Source organism: Mastigoproctus giganteus, chromosome 2, assembly GCF_048544385.1.
Source record: "Mastigoproctus giganteus isolate SK-2022 chromosome 2, ASM4854438v1, whole genome shotgun sequence".
Classification (NCBI taxonomy): Eukaryota; Metazoa; Arthropoda; class Arachnida; order Uropygi; family Thelyphonidae; genus Mastigoproctus; species Mastigoproctus giganteus.
The window spans coordinates 180,792,564-180,818,691 of record NC_143576.1 but is presented as its reverse complement, the minus strand read 5'-3'; the positions used below and the strand labels follow the sequence as shown (position 1 = coordinate 180,818,691).

The window sequence follows — 26,128 nt, the reverse complement described above, 5'->3', positions numbered from 1 at the left end:
AAAGAGGTGAAAGACTTGTGGAATTTGCAGAATCTCAAGAATTGTCAGTAAGGAACACTTTTTTCAAGAAAGGAGTGAGCAGAAAGTGGACATGGAAGAGTCCAAATAGATTAACAAGTAATGAAAACGACTTCATCCTCACTAACAGAAGATATATCGTGAATGATGTTACCGTCCTGAACAAGGTAAATGTTGGAAGTGATCATAGAGTGATAAGGTGCACACTTGACATAGATGTAAGAAAAGAAAAAAACTGACTCAAGTAAATAATACGAACGTCTTTTAGATAACAGAAGAGGAGAAAAAGCAGTATGTACTGGAACTTAAGAACAAGTTTGAGCTTCTGCAGATTGTTCAGGACCGAGAGTCGATCAGGGATAATACAACTTTCTGAAAGTCATAAAGCTCAAGAAACCTATAGATAAAAAGAAATTCAAAGAAGAAAAAATTAGTAAAGAAACACTTGTCATGATGAACCGAAGACGACAAATGAAGAGCAAGATAAACAAGATAAACAAGAGCAAGATGATAATTAGGTAATTTAAATGAACATTTAGGTAGATTACGGTCACTAATAAGAGACCGTAACTATATACATTAATATTTAAAACCTTACTGTCACTATTCTTTTATCCCATTATTCGTAAATATATAGGACGGAGCTTTGTGAAATTCTGAAGTTTAGAGAAAATCTTTATTGCAACTATATGAATTCAATGTACATATATAGATTTAAGTGAAGTTGCAATTGTCACGGCCAACGGCTAATGCAGTTCTTTATAATCAGATATATAAGGCTATTAAATATAGTCACACATAGATAAATTAATAATTTATAATTTAACTGACAAGGAGAAAATTGAGTATACTGAATTATGCAAAGCCATTAGAAAGAGACTCAGAGAGGACATAAGAAGATTTAACACAAGAAAAGTAGAGCAAGCATTAAGGGAAAACAAAGGACTTAAATCAGCAGCCATTATCAGTAATACAGAAAGACGATTGGTACTGAAATTGAAGAATAGCGATGGCGTACTTATAAATAGCAGAGAATGCATCATTCAAATAGCAGAAGACTACGATAGAGAATTTTATAAGGAGCGAGGGAATGATATCAGCAGTGGGGAAGGTGGACGGCAAATTAGCAAAACATACGACATACACAATATTATTCCTGATGAGGTAGAACATGCGTTGAAGAAAATGACGTATCAGAAACCCCCGAGGGAAGATGGAGTTACTGTAGAGTTGTTCAAATTGGGAGGAAGAGACATAACACAAAAACTGGCAAGGCTCCTCACAAAATTCATTAGAAAAGGTGTGACGCCTAAGCAGTGGAATAATGCAATCATAGTTTTGCTGCATAAGAAAGGAGATAAATCAGAAATTGGAAATTATAGAACAATTAGCTTGTTATCCCACATCTCCAAGTTGTTCACAAGAGTCATTATTAACAGATTAGAAAGAATACTTGATGAGAATCAACCGAAAGAGCAAGCTGGCTTTAGAACAGGATTCTCAACTATGGATCACCTTCACATAATATCACAGCTAATGGAGAAAGCAAATAAATATAAAACACCATTATGCCTGGCATTTGTGGATTATGAAAAGGCATTTGACTCCATACAGCATAAGGCAATGTTTCGGGCACTGGAATGACAAGGCATAGACAACCCCTTATATTATGATTTTGAAGAAAATATATGAGAGTGCTACCTCCTTTATTAGACTAGAGAAAGACATTGTCAAATTTAAAATCAAGAAAGGAGTTCGACAAGGAGACACAATATCTCCGAAGCTGTTTACTGCTGCCCTTGAGGAAGCTTTCAGAAGATTAGACTGGTCGCAGAAAGGAGTCAATGTGAATGGAGAGTACCTAAACCATTTACGATTTGCAGATGACATTGTGGTCATAAGCCACGATCCCAAAGAATTAGAGGAAAATTTTAATCAGTTATGCACAGTTAGTAAGTATTTTGGACTAAAGATGAATATGGCTAAAACAAAAGTAATGATGAACAAGTATGCCACGGAAAGGGAAATAATGATTGAAGGAGCAGTAATTGAAAAGGTGGAGTCATATACCTATCTGGGACAAGTTATTAGCTGTAATAATGATAAATGGCTGGAAGTCAAGAGAATAATAAATTTTGGATGGATAGCATTCAGGAAATATAGTCCCATACTGAAGAGCAATATCCCAGTTTGTCTGAAACGTAAAATAATGAATCAATGTATACTCCCCACCATGACTTATGGAAGTGAAACTTGGGCACTCACCAAAAGAATAAAAGAGAAGCTGAGAACTACACAGCGAAGAATGGAACGAATTATATTGGGAATATAACGGAGATGGATAGATGAAATTCACGAGTTTGTGAGTAGTAAATGGATGGCCATTAAACAAAACAGAAAAACTGCAAAGTTTCTGGAGAGGCCTTTATCCTGCAGTAGATTGAAAATGGCTGATGATGATGTGCTACATATTAAAAAAAAAAGACATAATCGTCGACGATTTTCTTTAAGTCTGATATTAATGGAATTAAGGATAGCTTTCTAAAAGAACGAAATATAAAATTTAATGAAAATCTATTGAACGTGAATTGAAGACAGAGACATTCTGAAAAAAATAATAGCACATTACGCGTATATGCTGATGCGCCTAATAAACAATGCCGCATGAACTCAGTAAGTAATATGATTCCTAGGAAAAGACGTTTCTTACGAAATGAAAGGACACGTATCCCATCGCGTCCGCTGGGTTGAATGCGAGGGAACGAATTTCCTGCATTTGCAGCAAATACATGCAATTCACAGAGAATTCAAAATTGAACCACTTCTGTCCAAGTGAATTCCATCATTACAAAGTAAATCTCTTTTGTTAATGTAGAACAGACGAAGCTTTTAGCAGGCTTGGTCAGGCCAATAAACTTTTCTGAGTCCATCGAGTCAAATCTATAGTTAATCCCTAAGGCCTTCATCACATAGTATTCCTCCAATTATACGAGTATCTCGGCAGAATTGCAGACAATAATATTCTGACCTATTTCGCGACATTCTACAGCATTTCTTGACCGTGTCATCAATTCGTTTATGCTTAAAGACTGTATTAATTTTGATATGTTTACCTTGTGATTCCTTTAAGCTTTATTTTAATATCTCACGTACTAATGAAAACTTTTGTTCTAATTACACTAGCCAACAAGATTTTTCTTCCAAAAACTTAAATGCTGTTTTTAAACAATTTTTATGCGTAGATTTCGAAAATCACCTCGATAGCTCTGCACGCATCACGTCACAGTTATTAAATAGAAAGGGAGTTACGTTTTAACAAAAATAGCAATTTCGCATAATCTAGCCAGTAATATATGACATACTGATCTGATTTATTTTAACAGATATAAGCTAATTCGCTTAATTTTAGTAGTCAATTTTGGCCTCGGTTATCTTGTGATAACCATAATCAGATTTCTATCTATTGTTTTTAGGTTCCAATTTCGATGCAATAATTTACAATTTCAATAACTTAGGGTTTTTGGTGAGGATTTTTCCTTTCAGTGTTTTCACACGAATAAAACTGGTAAGTTGCCACATCTGTGTACTGTCTAGTGATAAAAATTGAATTTGTGTTGTTTTATATTGTAGTGTTCAAAACGGAATTTACGTTTTCAGAAATTCAATTAGTGCTACAATGAAACAAATAGACACATAGGAAATTTATCAATCATCCAGACAATTTTTGTTATGTTTGGGGACGGTTTAGCACAAAGACTCAAAGAAAAAATATCTAAGACAATACAAAACGTTCGTATTCTTTTTTTTTTTTTTTTTTTTTTCGGATGTAAAATTGATGATCAAAACAAACCTCGGGCGCCTCACGAGTGTTTTTTTTTTATCTGAACGACAAACCTTAGGAAGTGGTTACATGGCAAACTCAAAGCGTTACCTTTTGCAGTCCCTATGGTTTGGCGAGAACCATCTAACTACATAAACCCTTAATTATTTCTCCTTCGGTATGACAAATATATCTGGTATATCTGAAAAGTCTAACAGGCTATAATATATCCAAATATACCTTCTGCAATTCTAGGTGTCGTGCATAAGTCAGATGAATCGCGTTTTATTCATAGATGTCTCAAAATTAAGTTTAAAAGCAGTTTTTCTTCATAATGGCAACCAATTTCCATCAGTTCCTGTGTTTCATTCAGTCGGACTTAAAAAAGGCATGAAAACATGTCTAAGGTTCTACATGCCATAAAATACCAGGATTATGGTTGGAACATATTCAGTGATCTTAAGGTTTTTGGTTTGCTTGTTGGTTTGCAGGGGCGTTTCACACAATATTGTTGTTTTTTGTTGTGTTTGTGGGACAGCCATGCAAGAGAAGAACACTATGTGTGCAACATTGGGAAAAGCGAGAGGAGTTCAAACCAGGACAGTGTAATGCAAAATATATATAGTCTTTTAGTGCAATCAAACAAGGTTCTTATTCCACACCCATGCACATCAAATTTGGATTGATGAAAAATTTCGTGAAGGGACTAGATAAAGAAGGAAACACACTTCTCAAGAATGCAAACCCTAACGGTCTTGCATATTTGAGAAGTGTCTTTTCTAATTTAACATATGTCAAACTTAAGGAAGGAATTTTCGTAGGACCCCAAATTAGGAAACTCCTGAAAAAGGATGTGTTTGAAACGCTGTTAAAGGAGGTTGATTTAGCAGCTTTGAGATTGTTTAAGGCGGTACATGGTGTTTTGGGTAACCGGAAAGAAAAAAAAAATTGAAATATTGTTGTCTAATTTACTCGAGTGCTACAAAAACATAGACTGTCGAATGTCGTTGAAAATTCATTTTCTTCTTCCCATCTCCAATATTTCCCCCAAAATCCGTGAGATGTGAGTGATGAACAAGGGGAGCGGTTTCATCAAGATATTTCCACGATGGAAAAGCGGTACCAAGATTGATGGAATCCTATAATGATGGGGGATTACCTTGTGAGGGAGAGTAAAGAGGAATATAAGAGAAAATCCCTTAGTAGCAAACATTTTTAAGGATAATTACAGGCATGCTGATTTTATATTATTGCCATATAACTATTTCGCTAGGATTTATGAAATTTTTATGATGCATACTATTTTTTTACACTTGTATTTCAAACTTGAATTATACGTATACAGTGTATATCCTTTTATTTTAACATTAAACGTTGGTACGTCTTTTGATGTAGAGGTGATAGAGATTTTTTTATGGTGATTTTCGGAATCAGTGCGTTTATTTCCTCCAGAAACACATATTTTAATTGCGGAGGTAGAAAAAAAATATTTTGTTGACAAGTGTTATAGAAATAATAAGGAGTAATGAAATCTTAAATACCTTTATCGTAATATTAGTATTAGTAATGGCCGCATCGTGCAAGGAAGCCAATGGCTTATGCTGCACCAGCCAAACAAAAAAATAATAAAAAATAAAATATTAAAAAATACATAAAATAAAATAATAAAAAAATACATATAATAAAAAAATGCATATAATAACAAAATACATAAAATAAAATAATAAAAAAATACATAAAATAAAATAATAAAAAAATACATAAAATACAATAATAAGAATGAAAACATTAATAATAAGAAGAAATTTTAAAAATATTAATAAGAGAAAAGGAAACGGACAACCTATGCATTTCCCTCCTCCCTTAGGTAATTATCCAGCTAACCTTTGAATTTCCCCAGACTGTCAGCCTCTACCACCCATGTAGTAACTTATTCCCGTAATTTATAACTCGCTGACCAAAATAAAACTTCCTGCAATCCAGTCTAAACAACTCCCCACGTAACTTGAAATTACGACCCCTACTTCTAGAATCATTTATAACCGTGAAAATTTCGTCCTTATTCATTTTGCTTATGTGTTTCAGAGCCTTAAACACCTCAATCAAGGCTTTTCTAAGGCGACTTGTTTCCAAGGCCTGCAATCCACATATTCGAAGTCTTTCCTCATATGGACGCTATTTTGCCGATTTCACCAGGCGATGTACCCATCTTTGGACCCTTTCAAGAAGAACAATGTCTTCCGTTAGGTGCGGTCTCCATACTTGAACTCAGTGTTCCAAGTGTGGTTTAACAATCGTCTAATATATTGGGACTATGACGTCCTAATCTCTACTAGCGATTGTTCGATAAATCATCGATAGGACACCATGGGCCCTGCTTGCAACCAGTCTACAATACTCGGGGAACTTCATATTTGACCGTATCGTAATACCAAAGTCCGTATCCTCCATTACCGGTTTTAGTTCGACTCTGTCGAGTGTATAAGTTATTTTGGAGTTACTGATCCCCATGTGAAATTACTTATACTTTGTGGATTAAAGCATAGCTGCCATTTTTCTAACCATCTCAGGAGTCTATCTAGGTTATTCTGAAGAAGCTCTGCTTGGCGGCAATCATTAACTACTCTACCAATCTTTACATCATCTGCAAATTTAGACATCACGCCTTCTATTCCTTTATCGATGTCATGTATGAAAATCAAAAACAACAGTGGTCTAATACTGATCCTTGAGTACCCCACTTTTTACATCAACCCAATCTGAGGAATAATCATTTATTACAACCTTCTGCCTCCTGTTCTGAGTCACCCTGTCATCCATCTAAGGATTTTCCCAGTGATTCCAACTTGTTCCAGCTTATAAAGTAACCGCACATGTGGGCCTGAGTCAAATGCTTTGACTAGAAATTATTTCCTAAATCCAGCTCTTGTCAAAATAGCTAACCAGATTAGTGAAACATGATTTTCCTTTTACAAAACCATGCGGAGTATCGTTCAGAATTTATTTTCTATCTAAACGATTCTGAATTCCACCCTTGATCATAGTCTCCATGACTTTCCCTACTACTGAAGTTAGGCTAACCGGCAGGTAATTTTCCACTTCACTCTTAAAACCGCCCTTATATATTGGAGATACATCGTCACTTTTCCAATCCAACAGAATCACTCCCGAGTCCGGTGATGCTCTCATAATTAGCCTCAATGGTTTAATACACTCACTTGCTGCCTCCCTGAGAATACAGGGTAAATACCATCAAACCCAGGAGCCTTATTGGCCTGTAGGCTCGGAATTTTGTCATTAAATAAACATGTGAAATTTCGAATTTATTAATTACATTTTTTTCAACTTCACTCCAATAATTTCTCATTGACGTGAAGGATTTTTCTTCTGTAAATATCGATGCAAAGTAACTTATTTTGAACTACCCTAACAGTTTTCACTCGAAGGATTCGTCAACAACAAAAAACAAATTTACATTTTCCTTTATAATTTCAATCTCTCTCACTTTTTCTCTCTTTCTCTGTCTTTCCCTCGACGCTTGCTCAAGGCGCTATTATGAAAAACAATGTATACAAGAAATGTATATAAAATGTTTATATAAACCTACCTCGGGTAGACAGCCGCAGTTGCAATTACGAAATACACCTTCACATCGCTCCTTGACAACTTCTTCAGCAGAACTTGCGCCCAGACAATTCATCCAGTTCTCTAAGTACTGTTGATGAAAAAACAATATTATCAGCATGAAAACAGAAAAAAAATTATGTATATCACTAAGTTTATGTATGTATCATTATCATTAAATGAAATAAATGAAGTATAGTGATCTTGCTTATGAAAGGGACTATTAATAAATTTTTTCGTGCAAAAAGTTTCGTATATCCGAGTGAAAGCATTCCGCCCGAAACAGAGGCGGAAGATTAAAGTTGCTGTTAACACGGCTAATAGCGGTCAATTTGCTAATAATTCTACATGTCTCGCATTCGAATTTGCACGATACACAATTCTCTCTACAGGGTGTCTCAAAAATGTACAGCATGACTTCATGAATGAGTTCCTCATACGTAGACAATAAAAATATTTTATATCAGTATAGTTCCGGAAATGCTTGTTTCCCGAATTATTAACCGGAATGTCTTATCTCCCGCAGGTGATTTCCTTCATCAAAAGGTACTGACAGAATCTGATGGTTTTCCATTCTGACCATTTACTCAAATCAGGAGCATGCGGATAGGCACTTTATGTACGGTTTGGCGGACGGCAATGCTCTGGAGGCTCGTCGTTTGTATCACGTAAGGTTCCCAGAACGAAGATGTCCAGACAGGAAAACGTTTGAAGGTATCCATCGTCGCCTTTGTGAACATAGAACCTTTACATCCCTTGCTGCCAACAGAGGACGACCAAGATCTACGACTCCTGAAGTAGAGGATGATGTGCATGGCACTCTTGGAATTAGCACACGCAGAATAGCGATGCAACTGACTGTTCAACGTTCGACTATTTGGAGTGCGTTGCGCGAACACCAAATGTATCCTTACCATCTGCAACGGGTACAGACCTTGTCACCAGCAGATTACCCTGCTCGAGTAATATTCTGCCAGTGGTTCTTGCAGCAGTGTGGTACAACTCCACACTTTCCTGCCTTTGTAATATTGACAGATGAAGCACAGTTCACACGAGACGGAATCCAAAACTTTTACAATCAGCATGTATGGGCTGAGGAAAACCCACATTCAATTCTTCCATCACATCACCAACAGCGGTTCAGCCTCAACATCTGGGCGGGTGTTTTTGGTGATAAGTTATTTGAGCTCCATGAACTTCCAAACTCACAGGGCAGGCGTACAGAAACTTTTTGGAAAACAGCATGCCTGATTTCTTGAACGACACGCCACTGATCATTCGTCAATAAGCACATTTCATACACGATGGCGATCCCGCGCATTTCAGTCATCTAGCCCTCAATTAAACTGAATCGACGGTTTCCTGGTAGGTGGATCAAATGCCTGGCCTCCACGCTCACTGAGTTAAACCTACTAGATTTCTTCTTCTGGAGCCATTTAAAGTGATTGGTGTATTCGACTCAGGTAGCTATGGAAACTCTCCCCAATCGAATTGTGGCAGGTCGTGAGGCAATACGAAGCATACCAGGAATTTGGCATCGTCTTCGCGAATCCGTTAGACGTCAATGTGATTCCTGTATTCAGGCAGAAGCTGGACATTTTGAAAAATTACTATAAGGTGATGTGAACAGTTAAGTGTCATAGACAGATGTCACTTCAATTAATCTTCGGGAGATAAGACAATTAATAACTCGGGAACCAAGAATTATTAATTTCCGGAACTTTGTTGATATAAAATATTTTTATTGTCTACATATGAGGAACTCATTCCTGAAGTTATGCCGTGTATTTTTGAGACACCTTGTATATCTCTACCGAAATGGTTGTTTCTTCTCCTTGCAGGAGCGCTTCAGAGTAGAAACAATAAATAAATAAATAAAAATAATAATAATACATCAGAAGACCTAGCAAAGAAAATACTATTTCATCAAACAAAGTTTACCGTACTACAAGTACAAACCTCAGGTAGTATTAGAGATCCCATCCCACAAGCTGTACTGGCACCGCTCCATAATAACGGATAAGGCAATACCGCACAACAGACCGGACATAACCCTTGTGGACATGAAGGAAAAAGCTACTACCTGATTGACACAGCGGTACCCAACATTGGCAACCTGTAGAAAATCTATGGGGAAAAATCAGGAAGTACACGAATCTAAGATAGGAGATCAAAGAGATGTAGCATATGCAACAAGTAAGTACCATCCCGATCATGTTGTCAACCACTGGTATGATGCCAAAGACCCAGCGTACCAGTACATCAGCAATAGGTTTCTCAGCGAACAACTACAAGAAACTCCAGAAAGTCGGAATTCTGAACACCTGTAAGATAGTCAGAGAGTTCCATGACCAACAATAACTTCAAACATAACAACAACCACCCTCTGTACTTGATGGCAAAACCAGTTTGGAGGTGGAACCTCCAATCAGGGAAAAAAAAAAAAAAAAAAAAAAAAAATAATAATAATAATAATAATATTATTATTATTATTATTATTATTTCTAATTATAACATAGAAGGTTATGACAATGTCTATATGTTGAGAGATTTGAGGAGTGCAGAAATAATAAAATAGTATAGAATATGTTTAAGGCAGTACAGGTTTACCACTTAACTCAGTCTTGTGAAAACTGCTGTGTCAAATTATTTTGAGAAGATCCAGAAAACACATTCATGATTTGTGCTTTTTATAGACCACCATCAGATTCTATAAACAGTTCCCTAATTGAATTAGATAACACAATTCTGCTATGGGATGGCATACAGGCTGATAAGACCATATTAGTAAGAGATTTGAATTAGCATTAGCATTAGCATTAGTAGAGGCATATGATGCAAGAAAGCAAGCTTATGCAGCATCAGCCAAAAAAAAAAGAAAAAAAAAAAATCACTTCCACTTCACCCCTCTGTTCGTTCGAAATACCTGTCCAGCTGAGCCTTAAATTTATTTAGACTATCAACTTCCACGACAAGGAATGGAAGACTGTTCCACCAACCAACTACACGCTGGCTAAAGGCAAATTTCCGTACGTCTATCCTACATCTGTCTTTCCTCAATTTGAATTTATGCCCTCTCAGCTTATTATTCTAAGCAAGAGGAAGAATCCCATCAGCATTGAGCATGCTCAAACCATTCAAGGCTTTATACACCTCTATCAGATCACCTCGCTGGTGCCTAGTCTCCAGACACTGTCATTTGCAAAATTTAAGCCTTTCTTCGTAAGAGCACCCCTTTGTTCCGTTCACTAATCTTGTTGCCCTTCTCCATACTCGTTCCAGCAGCTCTACATCCTTCTTGAAATGAGGCTTTCACACCTTTATACAGTACTCTAGGTGTGGCCTGACCATGGCCTTATACAAGGGAATAATCACCTCCTTATCCCTGCTAGAAAACTTCCTGTATATCATTGACAATACACCATAAGCTACTCTTGTAGCCCGTGTGCACTGCTCAGAGAACTTCATATCTGCCTGAAAAAATAACCCCCAATCCTTTTCATTCTCTACCACTGCCAGTGTAGAACCACAGAGTTGATACGTTGCTCTGGGGTTGCTGTTTCCCATATGTAGTACTTTAATTTGTCAATGTTAAACTTCATTTGCCAGCTCTCAGCCCATCTGCTCAACCTTTCCATATCCTGTTGCAGCAGCATAGTGTCAGTAGTGTCCTTGATAACTCTGCCAACCGTTGTATCGTCTGCAAACTTGGACATTAAGCTTGATATACCATCATCAATATCATTTATAAATACAGAAAACAATAATGGACCGAACACTGAACCCTGAGGGAATAAGCAGTGCCCATTGATTACCACTCTCTGTCTTCTCCCCCTCAACCACCCCTTTATCCATAGCAGCAATTTTCCTCCAATGTCGCACTGCTCCAATTTGTGCAGCCGTCTTCCATGTGCAACAGTATCAAAAGCCTTTCTAAGATCCAACTATATAATATCAAAGTTATTCCCTGCATCCAGTTCTTTTGTGATTGTATCATAGTATCCATTCAAATTGGTCAGGAAAGGCTTTTCCTTAACAAAACCATGCTGTGCCCGAGCTATAACTGAAGTCTTGTCTAGATGATCCTGCAGTGCTTCTTTAATCAGTGCCTCCATTAATTTTCCTGGAACAGAAGTTAAACTCACAGGTCTATAATTACTTGTGTCAGCCTTTGATCCTCATTTGTGAGTTGGGGTCACATTTGCACATCTCCAGTCTGTGGGTACCTCCCCTAAGTCCAAGGAAGCTCTCATAATTATGGCCAAGGGTTTGCTTACTTCCTTTGCTGCCTCCTTTAATATAACTCGATGGATCCCATCTACCCCAGGTGCCGTTCTTGTGTTTATCTTCAAAAATTTCTCCTCCACTTTACTCTCAGTTATTACAAGATTCTCTAGCTTACTGTTGAATACACCTAGAGTTGAATACACCTCTGGCATTCCCCTCGCTGAATAACTCCTGATGTGTGAATGTCGATGCAAAATATTCATTTAGTTTGTTAGCTACCCGAGTAGGATTATCAACAGTTGACCCTTCGATATCAAGTGGACCAATCTGATTCATCCCCTTACTTCTAGAGTTTACATAAGTAAACAACTCTTTGCTGTTTTCCTTTGCCTCACTTGGAAAAGAGTTCTCGTAATCTGCCTTAAGAAGGTAGATTAACCTGCCTAACCTCATTTGTAACTTGGTTACAGATCAACTTTTGTCTATAATAGGCTTCTGTGTCACGTGTTAATTTGTATGTATCCTATGCATTTTTCTTTTCTGCCATATGTCTCATTAGTTCATCTGATATCCATTTACGCCTAAACCTTGAACAATATTTCTTAGTTGGTATGTAAAGCCTAGTAGCTTCCAAGATAAGTGCTTTGAATGCTTCCCGTTTTGAATTTGCTGTTGGTAACATCATCAGTTGGTCCCACTGTATAGAATTTAAATACTGTCTCAGACTATCCTAGTCGCTTTTACGAAAGCAAAAACCCTTCCCTTTACCTCTGATGGTAGTTACCTCTTTGAGTAAATCCCACTTCATCACACTGTGATCACTGCCACCTAGTGGTTCCTTTATCTGCAGATTCTTAATGCATGAAGAATCACTACTGATAATCAAATCAAGAGTATTACTCCCTCTAGTTGCCTCTTGAAGATGCTGATGCAGAAAAGAATCATCCAATAAATCCACAAAACCCATGCTAGTGTGTGAGTGACCAGCCCCCAAATTCCAGTCAATATCTGGGAAATTAAACTCTCCCATTATAAGACTCTCTGATTTACTGGCCCACTCTATTTCCCTGTACAGTTTCTTATTATACTCATCAGAGGCATTAGGCCTATTGCACACTCCTACTCTCAATTTTGATCTCGAAATGCTCATGTCACACCAAACTGACTCGACACTGCGCTGTCCAGCGATGTCGACTGGCTTCACTTCCTTGGTTTTTATGTGTTTCTTAACTAATAGTATAACCCCTCCCCCTTCCTATCCTGTCTATCCTTTCTGTAGAACGTTGTACTTCCTATCCTGTCTATCCTTTCTGTAGAACGTTGTACTCCGTAAATTCCAGTTCTGCATTCCTTATATCTGTGTGACACCACGTCTCTGAAATCCCCACAATATCTGCCTTTGATGTTTTGAGCAATACCTCAAATTCATCAAATTTGTTTACTAAACTCCTAGCATTGGTGTACACGCAAGTATACCTGCACCTGTTTCTATTCTTAGCTACCCTAACACAACCCATGTGTTTACTTGTACCGCAATGACTCCCAGCAGTCTCTGAAATATCCTGCATCTTGTTTTCCAGGCTGCTGCTCATTCCAATAGAAGCAGTGCAAGAATCTCTTTCACCTCTGCCAGTGACTACTGTTAATCTATTCGTCTTTGTCTCCCCCCAAGCTAGCAGTTTTCCGACCCACCTAACATTGCCTCGATAGCATCAGCAAATATTCTTGCACCCTTTCTATTTAAGTGTATCCCATCCCTGTAGAAGCAATCTCTCCTGTTAACAAGTACAGTCCAGGCTGAAAAAAATTCTACCCCTTGAGCCTTGCACAATCTTTCCAGGGCCGAACTGATCGACACGGCTCTCATCATATACGCCCTCCTATCGTTAATATTAATTTACTAACCAATGAAACTGATAATGTGTTACTCAGATATTCTGCAATCTTAAACAATTATGGATTTGAACATACCTTATTTGGAATAACTAGACAACAAAGGATGGAGGGTGACAGAACAGTAAGCTCTTGTTTAGATCACCTTATAACAAATATAAAGTTGATGTATGCAAATTCCTACATACTATTAAATCAATTTTCAGATCACAGAACATGTATACTAATAGCGGATATGTACTCAAAACAACGTCCATGTGAAGATACAATAACAAATGTCATGAAGAAAAAGTATTTATCAACAGGTAAACTGAAACAGAACATGGAAAATATGTTAATATAAGAGGAAGTATCTTACACAACAAATGTAAATGTCTTTTCAAATAAGATTGTACAAATGATAAACAATTCGAGGGTTTAATACAGAGAGAAAAGTAAATTACTGAGCTTGCAACATAAATTCTAAGAGTAGCAGGATTAAGCTTAAGAAACTTGGATGAATAACGAAATAGAAGAATTAATGGTACAAAGGGATAAATACTTCAAGCAGTATAGAAATTGTCCATCAAAGATAGAACATTATCACAATTATAAAACACTCAGAAATAAATTGACAGGTATGATAAGAAAACAAAAAAACACTTACATCAACTTTTTATGGATAAGCAGATAACTCAAAAGGATAAATGGAACATTATAAATAACCTGTTAAGTACAAGGAAGGAATTGTTAAGGGGAAATCGAATTAAAACACTATTAGAACAGATATCGGATACAAACAAACAATATGAGGCTGTAAATAGCTTTGCCAAAGCTGTATTAAATCTGAATAGATATTATATTCATTATTGCCAAAATCCTTTAATCAATAAGATAGTCTTCCTCAGATAGTGAACTCTTGTGTTGTCTTAACCCCACAATATACTGAGATTCTCAAGATCATAGAACAGTTAAAGAACAAGAAATCTTACGGACTGGACGGTATTACAGTAACCGAAGTAAAGAGAAATAAAAAACAGTTCTCTGTTATCCTATAAATTTACTTTCATTTAAGGTAATTCCTATATATAAAAAGGGATCACCAGATGACTTTTGCAATTATAGACCAATAACAATACAGTCAGTTATAAATAAGATAATAGAAAATTATATTTCTCCCATATAAGCAAATAATTACATCAATATGGACTGTTAAGCAACTCTCTATTCTCATATCAGAAGGGCAAGAGCACACAGACATTATTAGTAAGTTTAGTAGACTCTTTTAACTTACATTTAAACAACAATAACTTCATATTGATTTTATTTATAGATTTGACCAAAGCATATGACTTAATTGATATCCCAATATTGCAACAGAAATTACAGAAATATGGTATTAGGAGAAGAATCAATCAACTCTTAGCATGTTATTTAACCAATAGAAAAATAACAATTGAAGTAGAAAATACAAAGGGAAAATCATATAATGTAAAGAGAGGAGTACCTCAGGGCACTTGTACAGGGCCAATCATGTTTAGCATCTATATAAATGAAATATTCGAAGTAATTAAGAACTCCTTTATAAATATTTATGCAGATGATATAATCTTATATACAATTGGAAAGAACCTGACAAAAATGGCTAAAGATTTATAGCAGAATGTAATACATTTTAATTAATAATTTTAGAAAATCGGTTGCATGATAATAAATTAGCTTTCAGCTTTGAAAAAATAAAATTTGTGGTAATTAGACCTCCTCATCAAACCCTGGACATTCATCCCTCTATTAAATTAAATAAATATGAATACCTACATGATCAGAATTTCCCGAATTGCAAATGTCAAACTGTGGAAGAAGTCTCAAATCACTGTTACCTTGGTTTATGGATTGACTACAGTCTAAGTTGGGCAAGACAAATAACAAACTTGTACAAAAAAATGAGATTTTATTTGTACTTTTTTTACTACATTAAGAATAAGTTAAATCTGAGAACAAACGTTACCTTATATTATGCATTAGTGGACTCCCAACTCAATTATTTAGTAAATATATGGGCACGAGCAAATATAACTGAAATAAGGGTAATAATACACAACTTAATTAACAGGATTTTGAGACTTTTAATGGGCACAAACTTTTGGAATGACCTGTATAAAAGAAGGCAATTTTTGTTTAACTCTAAAATTCTTTATCCAATTCAAAAACTGAAGTTAAATTTAATCTTGAAAAATCTTAACACTATTTTTGAAGAGTCGAACCTGCAAAGAAATGTCTCACATAATTTAAGGAACCCAAAAGCAATTGTTTTGCCTCACCCTAGGATACTAAATATATTTGGAGATAGGCACACAATGAATATAATAAACAACTTGTTGGCTATATATATAACTTCTACTGAGCCTATAGATTTCAGGCTCAGGAGAAGTTATTCTAGCTCCAAATTAAACTTTTTATTAAGAAAATTTTTGATACTGAGTGATACAGTAGATTAGAATTACTATGCAGATAAATTGTTATCTTTGTTTGCAGTGTGGAATGTACTATTTGTTGCGATTTCATTATCTTTTATGTTAGATAACAAATTTGTATGCAAAAACTGTTGTAAATGAAGAATTACAACTTAAGAATTACAAGAAATTTACTTTCCTTAACAAGTTCATTTATTGTAAACAAATTATGTTCATAAAAATAAATTCTATTGTATTGTATGGTATTAATCATAAAAATAATTATAGCCGCGCCACCTGGATAGAACTAGAACGGAAGAAAACCAAGGACGCACAAGAAATGAGAGGATGGGAGATTCGGCAAGAAGAAGTAAAACAGACGATCAAGAACTCTCACAACTCACAACTGGCGAACTCCAGGAATAGATAACGTCCACAACTACTGGTACAAGAAGCTCACTTGCACACACAAGCACCTGGCAGAGCAGTTCGTCCAAATGATAAGACACCCAGAGACAATCCCGAGGTTTCTCACTCAAGGAATCACATATCTGAAGCCTAAAGACGAAGATACAAGAAACCCGACTAAATATAGGCCAATCACCTGCCTCCCAACAATGCATAAGATCCTGACCAGCTGCATTACCAGGAAGATAACAGACCACATGGAGAGCCAGAGCATAATGGCCGAACAGCAGAAAGGATGCAAGAGGCTGAGCAAAGGTTGCAAGGAGCAATTAACCATATATGCTGCGGTTATGGAGCAAGCATACAAGAAGCACCGGAAGATGTACACAGCCTACATCGATTACCACAAGGCCTTCGACTCCGTGTCTCATAGCTGGCTAATAAAGGCGCTGAAAATCTCCAAAGTCAATCCTATAGTGACAAACTTCCTAGGATAAACAATGGCGAAATGGAGTACTACCATTAAGTTCGAAAAAAACACAACCAGGCCAATCCCCATCAGGAGAGGAATCTTTCAGGGAGGTGCCCTGAGCCCATTGTGGTTCTGTCTGGCACTTAACCTGCTATCTACCAGGCTCAATAGTAGCAAGTACGGATATAACCTCAAAGAACGAAGGAAGAACCTGCACACCCTAACCCACCTGATGTAAATGGATGACATCAAGCTCTATGCGGAAACCGAGAAGCACCTTCAGCAACTACTCCAGATCCCCGAAGAATTCAGCAAGGATATTAGGATGGAATTTGGTCTAGACAAATGCAAGACCAACGGATTGCGTCTGGGAAAATTAGTCAACCGAAACGACCAGCTGTAGAGTGGTAAAGAGATCGAAGCCATGGCAGAGGGAGAGGCCTACAAATACTTGGTGATGATGCAGGTTCAGCAGTTACAGCCCAAGAAAATTAAGGCCTGCCTGACAGAAAAATACCATCAGAGACTCAGAAGCCTGCTGAAAACAAAGCTGAACGTGGGGAACACAGTTAAAGCCATAACCACATATGCAGTCCCATTGCTAACATACTCTTTCTGGATCGTAGATTGAACTAACACCGAGCTGGAGGATATCATGAGAAAGACAAGGACAATGATTACCAAGAGCCAGCAACACCACCCGAGAGCTGCCATGGAGAGACACTCCACCGGGCCATAAGGAGGATAGACAAACGGTATACCCCACTCAACCTAAGCAATGAGTCCCTCTCCAAGTAGGAAGTACAAATGAAACTAGAAAGATTGGCGCCGACCGGGCTAGCCGGGTGAGCAAAGCACCTGCCTGGCAACCCAAAGGTCGCGGGTTCGAATCCCGCCTCAGGCTTGGATCAAAGTACTGCAAAAAACGTTGGGAGGTGCACTATGGCCACAGAAGCCGATGCGCCAATAACTACCAAAAAAAAAGAAAACAAAGATTGCCAGAGAAGACACTCCATGGCAGACACTACAATGATTTCCATCAGGGTCATATAGATAAAATTGCTTCCAATGCATGGCTCACGAGCGGGACGCTCTTGCCCGAGACTGAAGGATTCATACTCGCCATCCAAGATCAGGTAATGAAAACCAGGAACTACAGAAAATACATCGCCATGGAGCCAGGAATGTTACATGATACATGTCGACGATGCCAACTTGCCTCAGAAACGATCCAGCACATCACCGTGGGATGCAAGGTGATTACCCAGACTGTGTACACTCATAGACACGACCAGGTAGCCAGGATAATACATCAGAAGTTAGCAAGGAAATACCAGTTGATCGAAGAAAGTGTACCGTACAAGTACGAACCCCAGGCAGTAGTAGAGACCCCGACCCACAAGCTGTACAGGGACCACGCCATAATATCGGATAGGACAATCCCACACAACAGACCGGACATAACCCTTGTGGACAAGAAAGAAAAGGCTACCTATCTGATTGACATAGAAGTTCCTAACACTGGCAACCTGCAGAAAACCTTTGGGGAAAAATCAGGAAGTACACGAATCTAAGATATGAGGTCAAGGAGATGTGGCATATGCAACAAGTAACAACCAACCCGATCATCGTGTCAACCACCGGTATGGTGCCAAAGACTCTACACAGCAGCCTAGCAGCAATAGGTCTCCCAGAGAACACCTACAAGGAACTCCAGAAAGTCGCAATCCTGAACACCTGTAGGATTGGCAGAGATTTCCTCGACCAAAAGTAACACCAGACATTACAACCACCCTGTGTACTTGGTAGCAGTAACTGTCACGGAGTTCACTCCCCTAATCAGGGAGAAATAATATAAGAGCAATAATAATAATAATAATATATAGTGTATAATAATAACAATGCTACCTATCTGAGTGTCATAGCGGTACCCAATACTGGTAACCTCAAGAAAACCAACGAGGAAAAGATCAGGCAGTACACAGACCTAAGGCAGGAGATCAAACACATGTGGCTTATGCAACAAGTAACGACCATGCTTATCTGTGGTGACACTAGGATTTCTAGGCAAGATGATATATCTCTTTTAGGGATTACCCTGACTTCTAATCTCTCTCAGCACAAACACATTACAAATATTACTTCCTCTGCATCCAAAAAACTTGGTTTTCTCTTTCCCTCTCGCCGTTATTTTTTTCCAAAACTGCTATTCACTCTGTACAAATCGCAAATCCACCCTACCATGGAATATTGTTCCCAGATCTAGGGTGGTGCCCCCAAAATATCTCTCAGGCTTCTAGATTCCATTCAGAAGACGGCAGTTAGGTTAATTAATGGGTCATCTGTAACAGAGTCTCTCCACTCGCTGTCTTATAGACGTATTGTTTTTGTTTGCATGCCTTTTCTACAGATACTTCCATGGGCACTGTTCTTCTGAATTGGCATCTATAATTCCAGGTCTCTCTCTTTCAAAACAGTGCGAACACGTGCCGCCACTAGCCAACATCCATTTACTGTCCAACTTCCAACTCACAGAACCAACTTTCATCTTCCTCGTTTATTCATTCAACTGCCATTTTCTGGAACAACTTTCCTTCATACGTATTTCCTGAAAATTACAATCTACAGAAGTTCAAGTCCAATGTCAACAAATATCTTCTTTCGTCTTCTCAACCTCCAACCCAAGCGCGATACTAAGTACTGTAGGTTCTAATACCTCTCGTGTTTGGGGTTTTCATAAAAAAAATAAATGAATAAATAAATAAGCAACAAAATTAATGTTTACTTACTCCTTTATAAAACTCTTTGTCTAGACACTCGACAAACTTAATTCTGTCTTCTTCTAATAGACCTAATAAAAATGAATAGTTATTTAATATGTGAGCATCACACATAATATATCAAGCGACTGATCGCTTAATACAAATATGAAATATAATTAATAATCTGCATTTGGAAATATTGTTGATTAGCATTCATGTTTTCATAGTAATTCTAATTGGAATTAAACTCGCTCTGAATTAATTATTTATTTACCCCAGGCAGAGAACTTCTTAAATTGAAGAAACATTACAGAATCAAGCAATTAATTTTAAGTAATTTTTTTTTATTGAAACCGTTACATTGGAATATAAATAAAACATTTAAAGCACAACCGGAGACGTTTCAAGATTCATCGGGATCTCCTCATCAGGTCTGAAAGTAGAAATAACAAAATTTTGGACAATAACAAACTACACCATGACAATGAAAATTGAAGGGGTTACGAATGTGAAAAGTTCAGGAAGCGTTGAATGGATTTTGATTAATCAAATCAGCGTTATGACAAATCGAAAAGAACATAGGCGTAAAAGTTTAGACGAATACTGAAAAACTGTTTCATGTAGTGTGAAGAGAGTACAAACGATTTATTAACGATACGTAGAAAGTTAGATTTACGTGTAAGAAGTTGTACGGAAATAAAAGGAATGTAAAAAATGTCGAAAAGGGAAGAAAAGTCGTAAAGCGTGACAAGTATCATACAGTATCTAATGAATGTTTAAATAATTATAGAATTATTAAATTTAATAATAAAGTGGAATGAAAGTATGAAAAAACGAAATATTATATAAAAATTAAAAATTCAAAGCAGATATATTCAAGGAAAACGTGAAAAAAATATATACATACGTAAATAACATTGTTTTTATAATACATATTTTGTTTCATCTCATTCAGGTTTGTGTTTGCTGTTGTAGGGTTTTATATCCATTAAAAACGAAAGCCATATTGCGTATATAATTATGCCTCTAAATTGAGTATGTTCTTTAGTAGATTTGCTGGACGAAAAACCGGAGTTTTCGGGAGAAAAAACCATGATACCCTTGCCCGAGACCGACTAACTCAGCCACTTTATGAAAAACACCGCGTCATTGACGGGATTCGAACTCAAGTCTTTTCCACAGATTGTGGGGAGCACGGTGATTGTACTAAAAGTGCTATACACGAGGGATTTGTGTATACTTCGCTTGTTCAAGAGAAATTCGCATTTATGACAATATTTTCTATGTATCCACACAGAAAATATCCTTCGTTCTTGGATCTTTTCATCACAGAGATAAGTATAGCAAGAATTGCACTTACTGTAGGACTTAGTGCATTGAGAAAAGCTGCTGTTACAAAGGTTTACAATAATTGTTCACGAGAGCAATAGTAAAAAAAAGTAGAATGAAAAAAAAATAATAAAGAAAAGGTAAAAAAGGTAACAGCCATTAACAAGGAACAACAGTCAAGTAACATAGCACAAGGAAAGGATTTTGTTTATTGACTACCTGAAAAAGAGTAAAATGAAAGTGATGTTATTCATCACTTTTGGACAAAACTCAATGCAGTAAAGCTCACCCGAGGAGTGCTTATTTTGTTTACACGCAACACATGAAACATGCCAAATTGGTTGAACTGGGCATCCGGCTTTTACATAATCCCCGTATTCACTAGATTTTGCACTCGGCTACTAATATCTCTTCCGAAATCTCAAAACAAGGGTATAAAATTAGCATAAAATGATGACGTTATACGAGCAACAGAAACCTGTTTTTGGGAGCAGTCTTTCCAATTCTGTTTGAGAGGTTAACAAATGCTAGAAGGTACCTCCGTAGCCGAGTGGTCAAGAGCGGGAGTGCAGTAGCACACGCTCTTTGAGTAGACCGGGGTTCAAACCCCTAACTGCTGAATACGGTCGATCTACCAACCCGCACTGGATCAGCGTGGCAGATTATGGTCCATTTCCCTCAGCATGAATTGTTGGGGAGGCATCCATCCTGCAGTGGGTTGATAATGGCTGCACTTTACTTTTTTTTTTTTTTTTAAATGCTGGAAGATCATTGTAGAAAGTGTGTGAAGTTGAAAAGCGAATATGTCGATTAAGCTAAGCATATAATTAGATTGCCTTATTATTTTTTTTATAGGCCGAAAACGTATCAACATCCCTCTTATAAGCGAAAATAAAACAAATAAATCAGAAGAAAAAAATCTGTGCTAGGTACAAAATGTGTCCTGCCGCGTGCATATTTAATGTGTTTTACATTTAAGAGTCATCGGCAGGCGTTAAAAAACGTTTAAATTTTCAGATATTAATAAAATTCATGGATAATAATATAACAGTGTTTTTATTTTATTAATAATAATTACATATCGGTTGTTGTTGTTGTTGTTGTTGTTTGTTTATTTGGTTTTTAGGAGCATTAGCAACTAAGCCCATATTGCTCCGAGGATATGCGGTGGTTAATCCCTGACCTTTCCGCATCCTCCGTATTTACATATCGGTTACTGAAAGTATTGGTCTATGATGACCAAAGTAGGATATATAATTTTTTCTTTGAAGAGTTCACGACTAAATACACCATCTATAGTTGTTCCATTACGTGTAATATTCATCGAAGGATCTGATGAAATGTCCAAGTGGAAGAATGTTTTCATAAATATCACAACTCTTTACCAGCCTCACAATTTATTTGTAAAGAAAAAAAAAATTACATTCAATCTGAAAACGCCAGTTGACTTGAAACCAGATGCGTTTTCGAATTAACGCATTTCTCACTTTCCGAAAGTTTTTTTTTTGTATCTTAAAACCTTAATATTTCTGTTTCTAAATTTCTTAGCTTTCCAACGACATGCAATTCGTCCACATTATCACGTTTATTAGGTGAGAAAATGTCCGCCCTGGCTAGTCAGGTGGGTAAAGTGCCTGCCTGGCAAACCAAAGTTCGCGGGCTTGAATCAGAGTAGTGCGAAAACCTTGGGAGGTGTATTACTGCCAGAGAAAAAGGTGAGAAAGTTTCAGTGATTACGTGTTTATAAGTATGTTCTCCACTATTCTGGAAAAATTAATGCAGTTTGAGAGTTTTTTATTTAGTATAGATCTAAGACGAAAATCCGTGAAAAATGTCATTAAATTTAAAGCAGTAGAAAATAAAGTTAAACTAGAATAAGTTTTTGTGACGGTTTTTCGTTACAATAGTTTTAGAATGACGCCAGTAAATACGTTTTTAACGTTGAAACACAGGAGCGCATTAATCGTAGTAATCGAAATTGTTTACGATCATTACTGTAAAAATAACAAAACGCTTAAGCAATACCGGTAACAAAAAGAACTTAAGCAAAACCGGTACCAAAAAGGACGTGTTATCGAAATTATTGGTTAGACTGGACATTAATCCTTAACGGCATCGGATAACATGCCATTCCTTTTCTTGTGACAGGCCTCAAGTAGCGTTGGTATTTGTAGCTAGAGCTGTGTACTGATTGGCCGTACATGTACAGAGTTTGAAGAAGTGCTACCTTAGACGAACTCAAAAATTAGCCTCAGTTTCCGTTTCGCACATCACTGTGTGCTCTAGTCCAGAAAACTTCATTAAATGGCTAATTGAAATGTACAAATGTCATCCTCTGGTAATCCCATACGTGACGTAGCTTGCTTATTTTTAAAATGAATATTATTATAATTTTTTTTTATTTATTTATTTCCATTTTTTGAAAATAAAGTTTCGTTTTTGAAGAAACAGTGGGAAAGTCGCTCTGGTCTGTATATTGCTTCCTCCACTGTTAAGGGTTGTTAGCCGTCATAATAATTTTAATTCTTACTTCACTGATTTTATACCATAAAATGATTATTTCTTTTCTTTTGAAAACAAAAATAAGAGCAACCGTCCGCTGAGTTCTGATCCTTTCCAGTAAACCTAAAGCATGCATAGAATTTTAAAATAAGTTAAACATTCTCGAAAAAAAAAAAGAAAAGAAAAGCTGTGATCTTTCATCTACCATATCACTGAATACGCTGCCGCATTACCGATTTTGAAAGATTGAGGGAATTTTGTACAAAACTTTTTTTTTTCTTTCTTCCTTCCCGCATCCATTTGGTATTGTGGTTAGCCGGTTTCAGGAGACGTCCGTGTTATCGTTTAAAAACTTCGTTTTCATCCACGAATATTTTTTTCTTTCTGCCTAAGATCGGCTGACTGCAACCTCGGCTGAAGAGGTTTTTATACATTCCTCCAATCATTGTCGAAAATAAAACCTAGACCACTTCATTTGACCTTTCCGATCAGAAACAATCATTGCTAGCCAAAAAAAAAAAAAAAAAAAAAATGCTCCCTTAGTAATGTTTGGGTATGTGTTTGCGTTTGTTAATCGCCAAAGAAACCAGGCTATGAGGCGGCAGTGTATTATATCTGTAATTTCACGTGTTCTTTCGTCAGTTTGCTATTTGCTAGAAGAAAAACTCAAGTTTTCGGGAGAAAAACCCATGAAACCGCCTCCTCAGACCGGCTAACTAAACCACATTGTGAAAAAAGCCATAAAAATTCCTCGCCTCACTAACAAGATTAGAACCCTTTTCCATTTGATGCGATGAACGGTGATTATGACCACTATTGTACGAGTGAGGAAGGCGTTTGGTTTGTCTGTCATGTCAGTGTCATGGATGAAATCCGTCGACAGCTAGCGCCTATTTTGCACTCTCACCAAAATGTAAAACGCACTTTAAAAATTCCGAAATTGTAACGTATTCAAAATTAAATTAAATTAACAGTTAAGTACATGTTGGAAGGCAACTATTAGTTTATTGACTGTAATTTTAAAAATTCCTACCATCTAAAACATCCAAGTTTACTAAGCCTTTCTGAAATAAATTTGTATTCTGTTGTGAAGTCATTTGACAGCATTAAATACAACTTTCCCCAGACAGAAACCAAAGAAAAACTCATTTCATTTCTGTTTTAAGACAGCAGTGGAGTTAGGTGTAATTCGTTTAATTAACTTTTAATTAACTTTCATTACTGAATTATTAAAAACAAATAGCAACTTTGTCGCTTAGCCTCAAAGACCGTCACGATGTAATGCAATTAAAAAATATGAATGCAGATAAATAGGAACACCGACACATGCACAGTAACGAATTCATATTTAAACTATTTTGAGCGAAAAATCTCAAAAATCTATTGAACATCTAAGTAGAGAACCAGGAGGAAAGGGCTCTTCAGGACTACTTACTACACTGATGGCAAAAAGCTATAGCTGTGATGTCACTGAATGTAGGAACGGCAGGCTGCCACAGAGCCAGAGAAACAAAAACCAAGGCAATCAACTTCAGGGCCATCTTCTTTACTTCTGGAATTAGAAAGTGCTCGCAAAGCGTTGTGCATCCGTATTTAAAGCAAAACGCTGAATGTTAGAAACATTTCCATTGGTTATGAGAGATGGTCGCATATTGTGAATCTGCGTAGTATGCTGCTACCATGTTATTCTACACCTGTGCAACCATCCTCCTTCCATCTGTTCTTTTCTCTATGCTTGCCATTTAGTATGCTATTGTATGGGCAAACGTTAAGAAATATACGGACGTTCTGTAAAAAAAAGGTGTTTACAACTAAATTTAAACTACCACTATTTTTCCAGTATTGCGAGGTTTTCTGCAGTAGCATTATAACCGAGTATCAATAAAAATTTTATATCACTTTTGGAAGCAGGTAACACCATCAGGCATCAATATATAATGTCTATAAACAGTATATATTCTCGGATCAATTTGTAGAGGGCAACCCTGCAAGTGCCGACTGAGACCGATTAAGACGGCCATAGCGTGAGGACTCTACAACAGTAGTGTCCTCACGCCATGGCCACCAATGGCGAAAACACTACAACAATAGTGTTTTCGCTATTTTTCGCTCGTTTGGAGAGGTAATAATAAACATATTTCTGTTTATACTCTGAGACAGGAACCTAGGGTGCGAGGAGTTTAAGTTTAGAGAATACAAGGACATTACCGTATTTAGCAGGCTCAACAATGATGAATTCAAACACATTCACTGCTCAGTTCTAGCATTCACTACTTGACTAACACAGGCAGGATTTCGAACCTGTTGAACAATGAAGAATTTGTAATAATCTTAAAAAAAAATTAATAATGTGATCTTTCATTATTCCAGGAAAAGAAAAATTAATTTCCTGTACACTATTGATCATCAATTAATCAATAGAGCTTCTACCATCCTAAATTTAGATATTAATTAACTGATAATTTTTCATTCGTCATGCATATTTATAGTATTGTATCTTCACTCTAACCCTGCAGAAAACTAGCTTTCATAAAAAGATCCTCCTAATTCTTCCGAATTGGTTTCTATAATTCCCACTCTCTTTTTCAAAACAGTCCGAACACGTGTCGCCACCAGCCAACATCCATTTACTGTCCAACTT

The 26,128-nt window shown here is 36.8% G+C and overlaps 1 protein-coding gene across 1 annotated transcript in view; it reads right to left on the bottom strand.

The window, feature by feature from the left end:
* The window catches only part of LOC150089801 (uncharacterized), a 35,284-nt gene extending 10,237 nt beyond the window's left edge, over nt 1-25,047 (bottom strand). The window contains exons 1-3 of the mRNA XM_090368821.1: nt 24,923-25,047; nt 19,684-19,745; nt 7,446-7,553 (exon numbers count right to left, since the gene is read on the bottom strand). Coding sequence (XP_090224947.1) covers nt 7,446-7,553; nt 19,684-19,745; nt 24,923-25,028 — 276 coding nt within the window. The 5' untranslated portion in view covers nt 25,029-25,047. The remainder of the gene's footprint in view (nt 1-7,445; nt 7,554-19,683; nt 19,746-24,922) is intronic.
* Nucleotides 25,048-26,128: the final 1,081 nt, after the last annotated feature.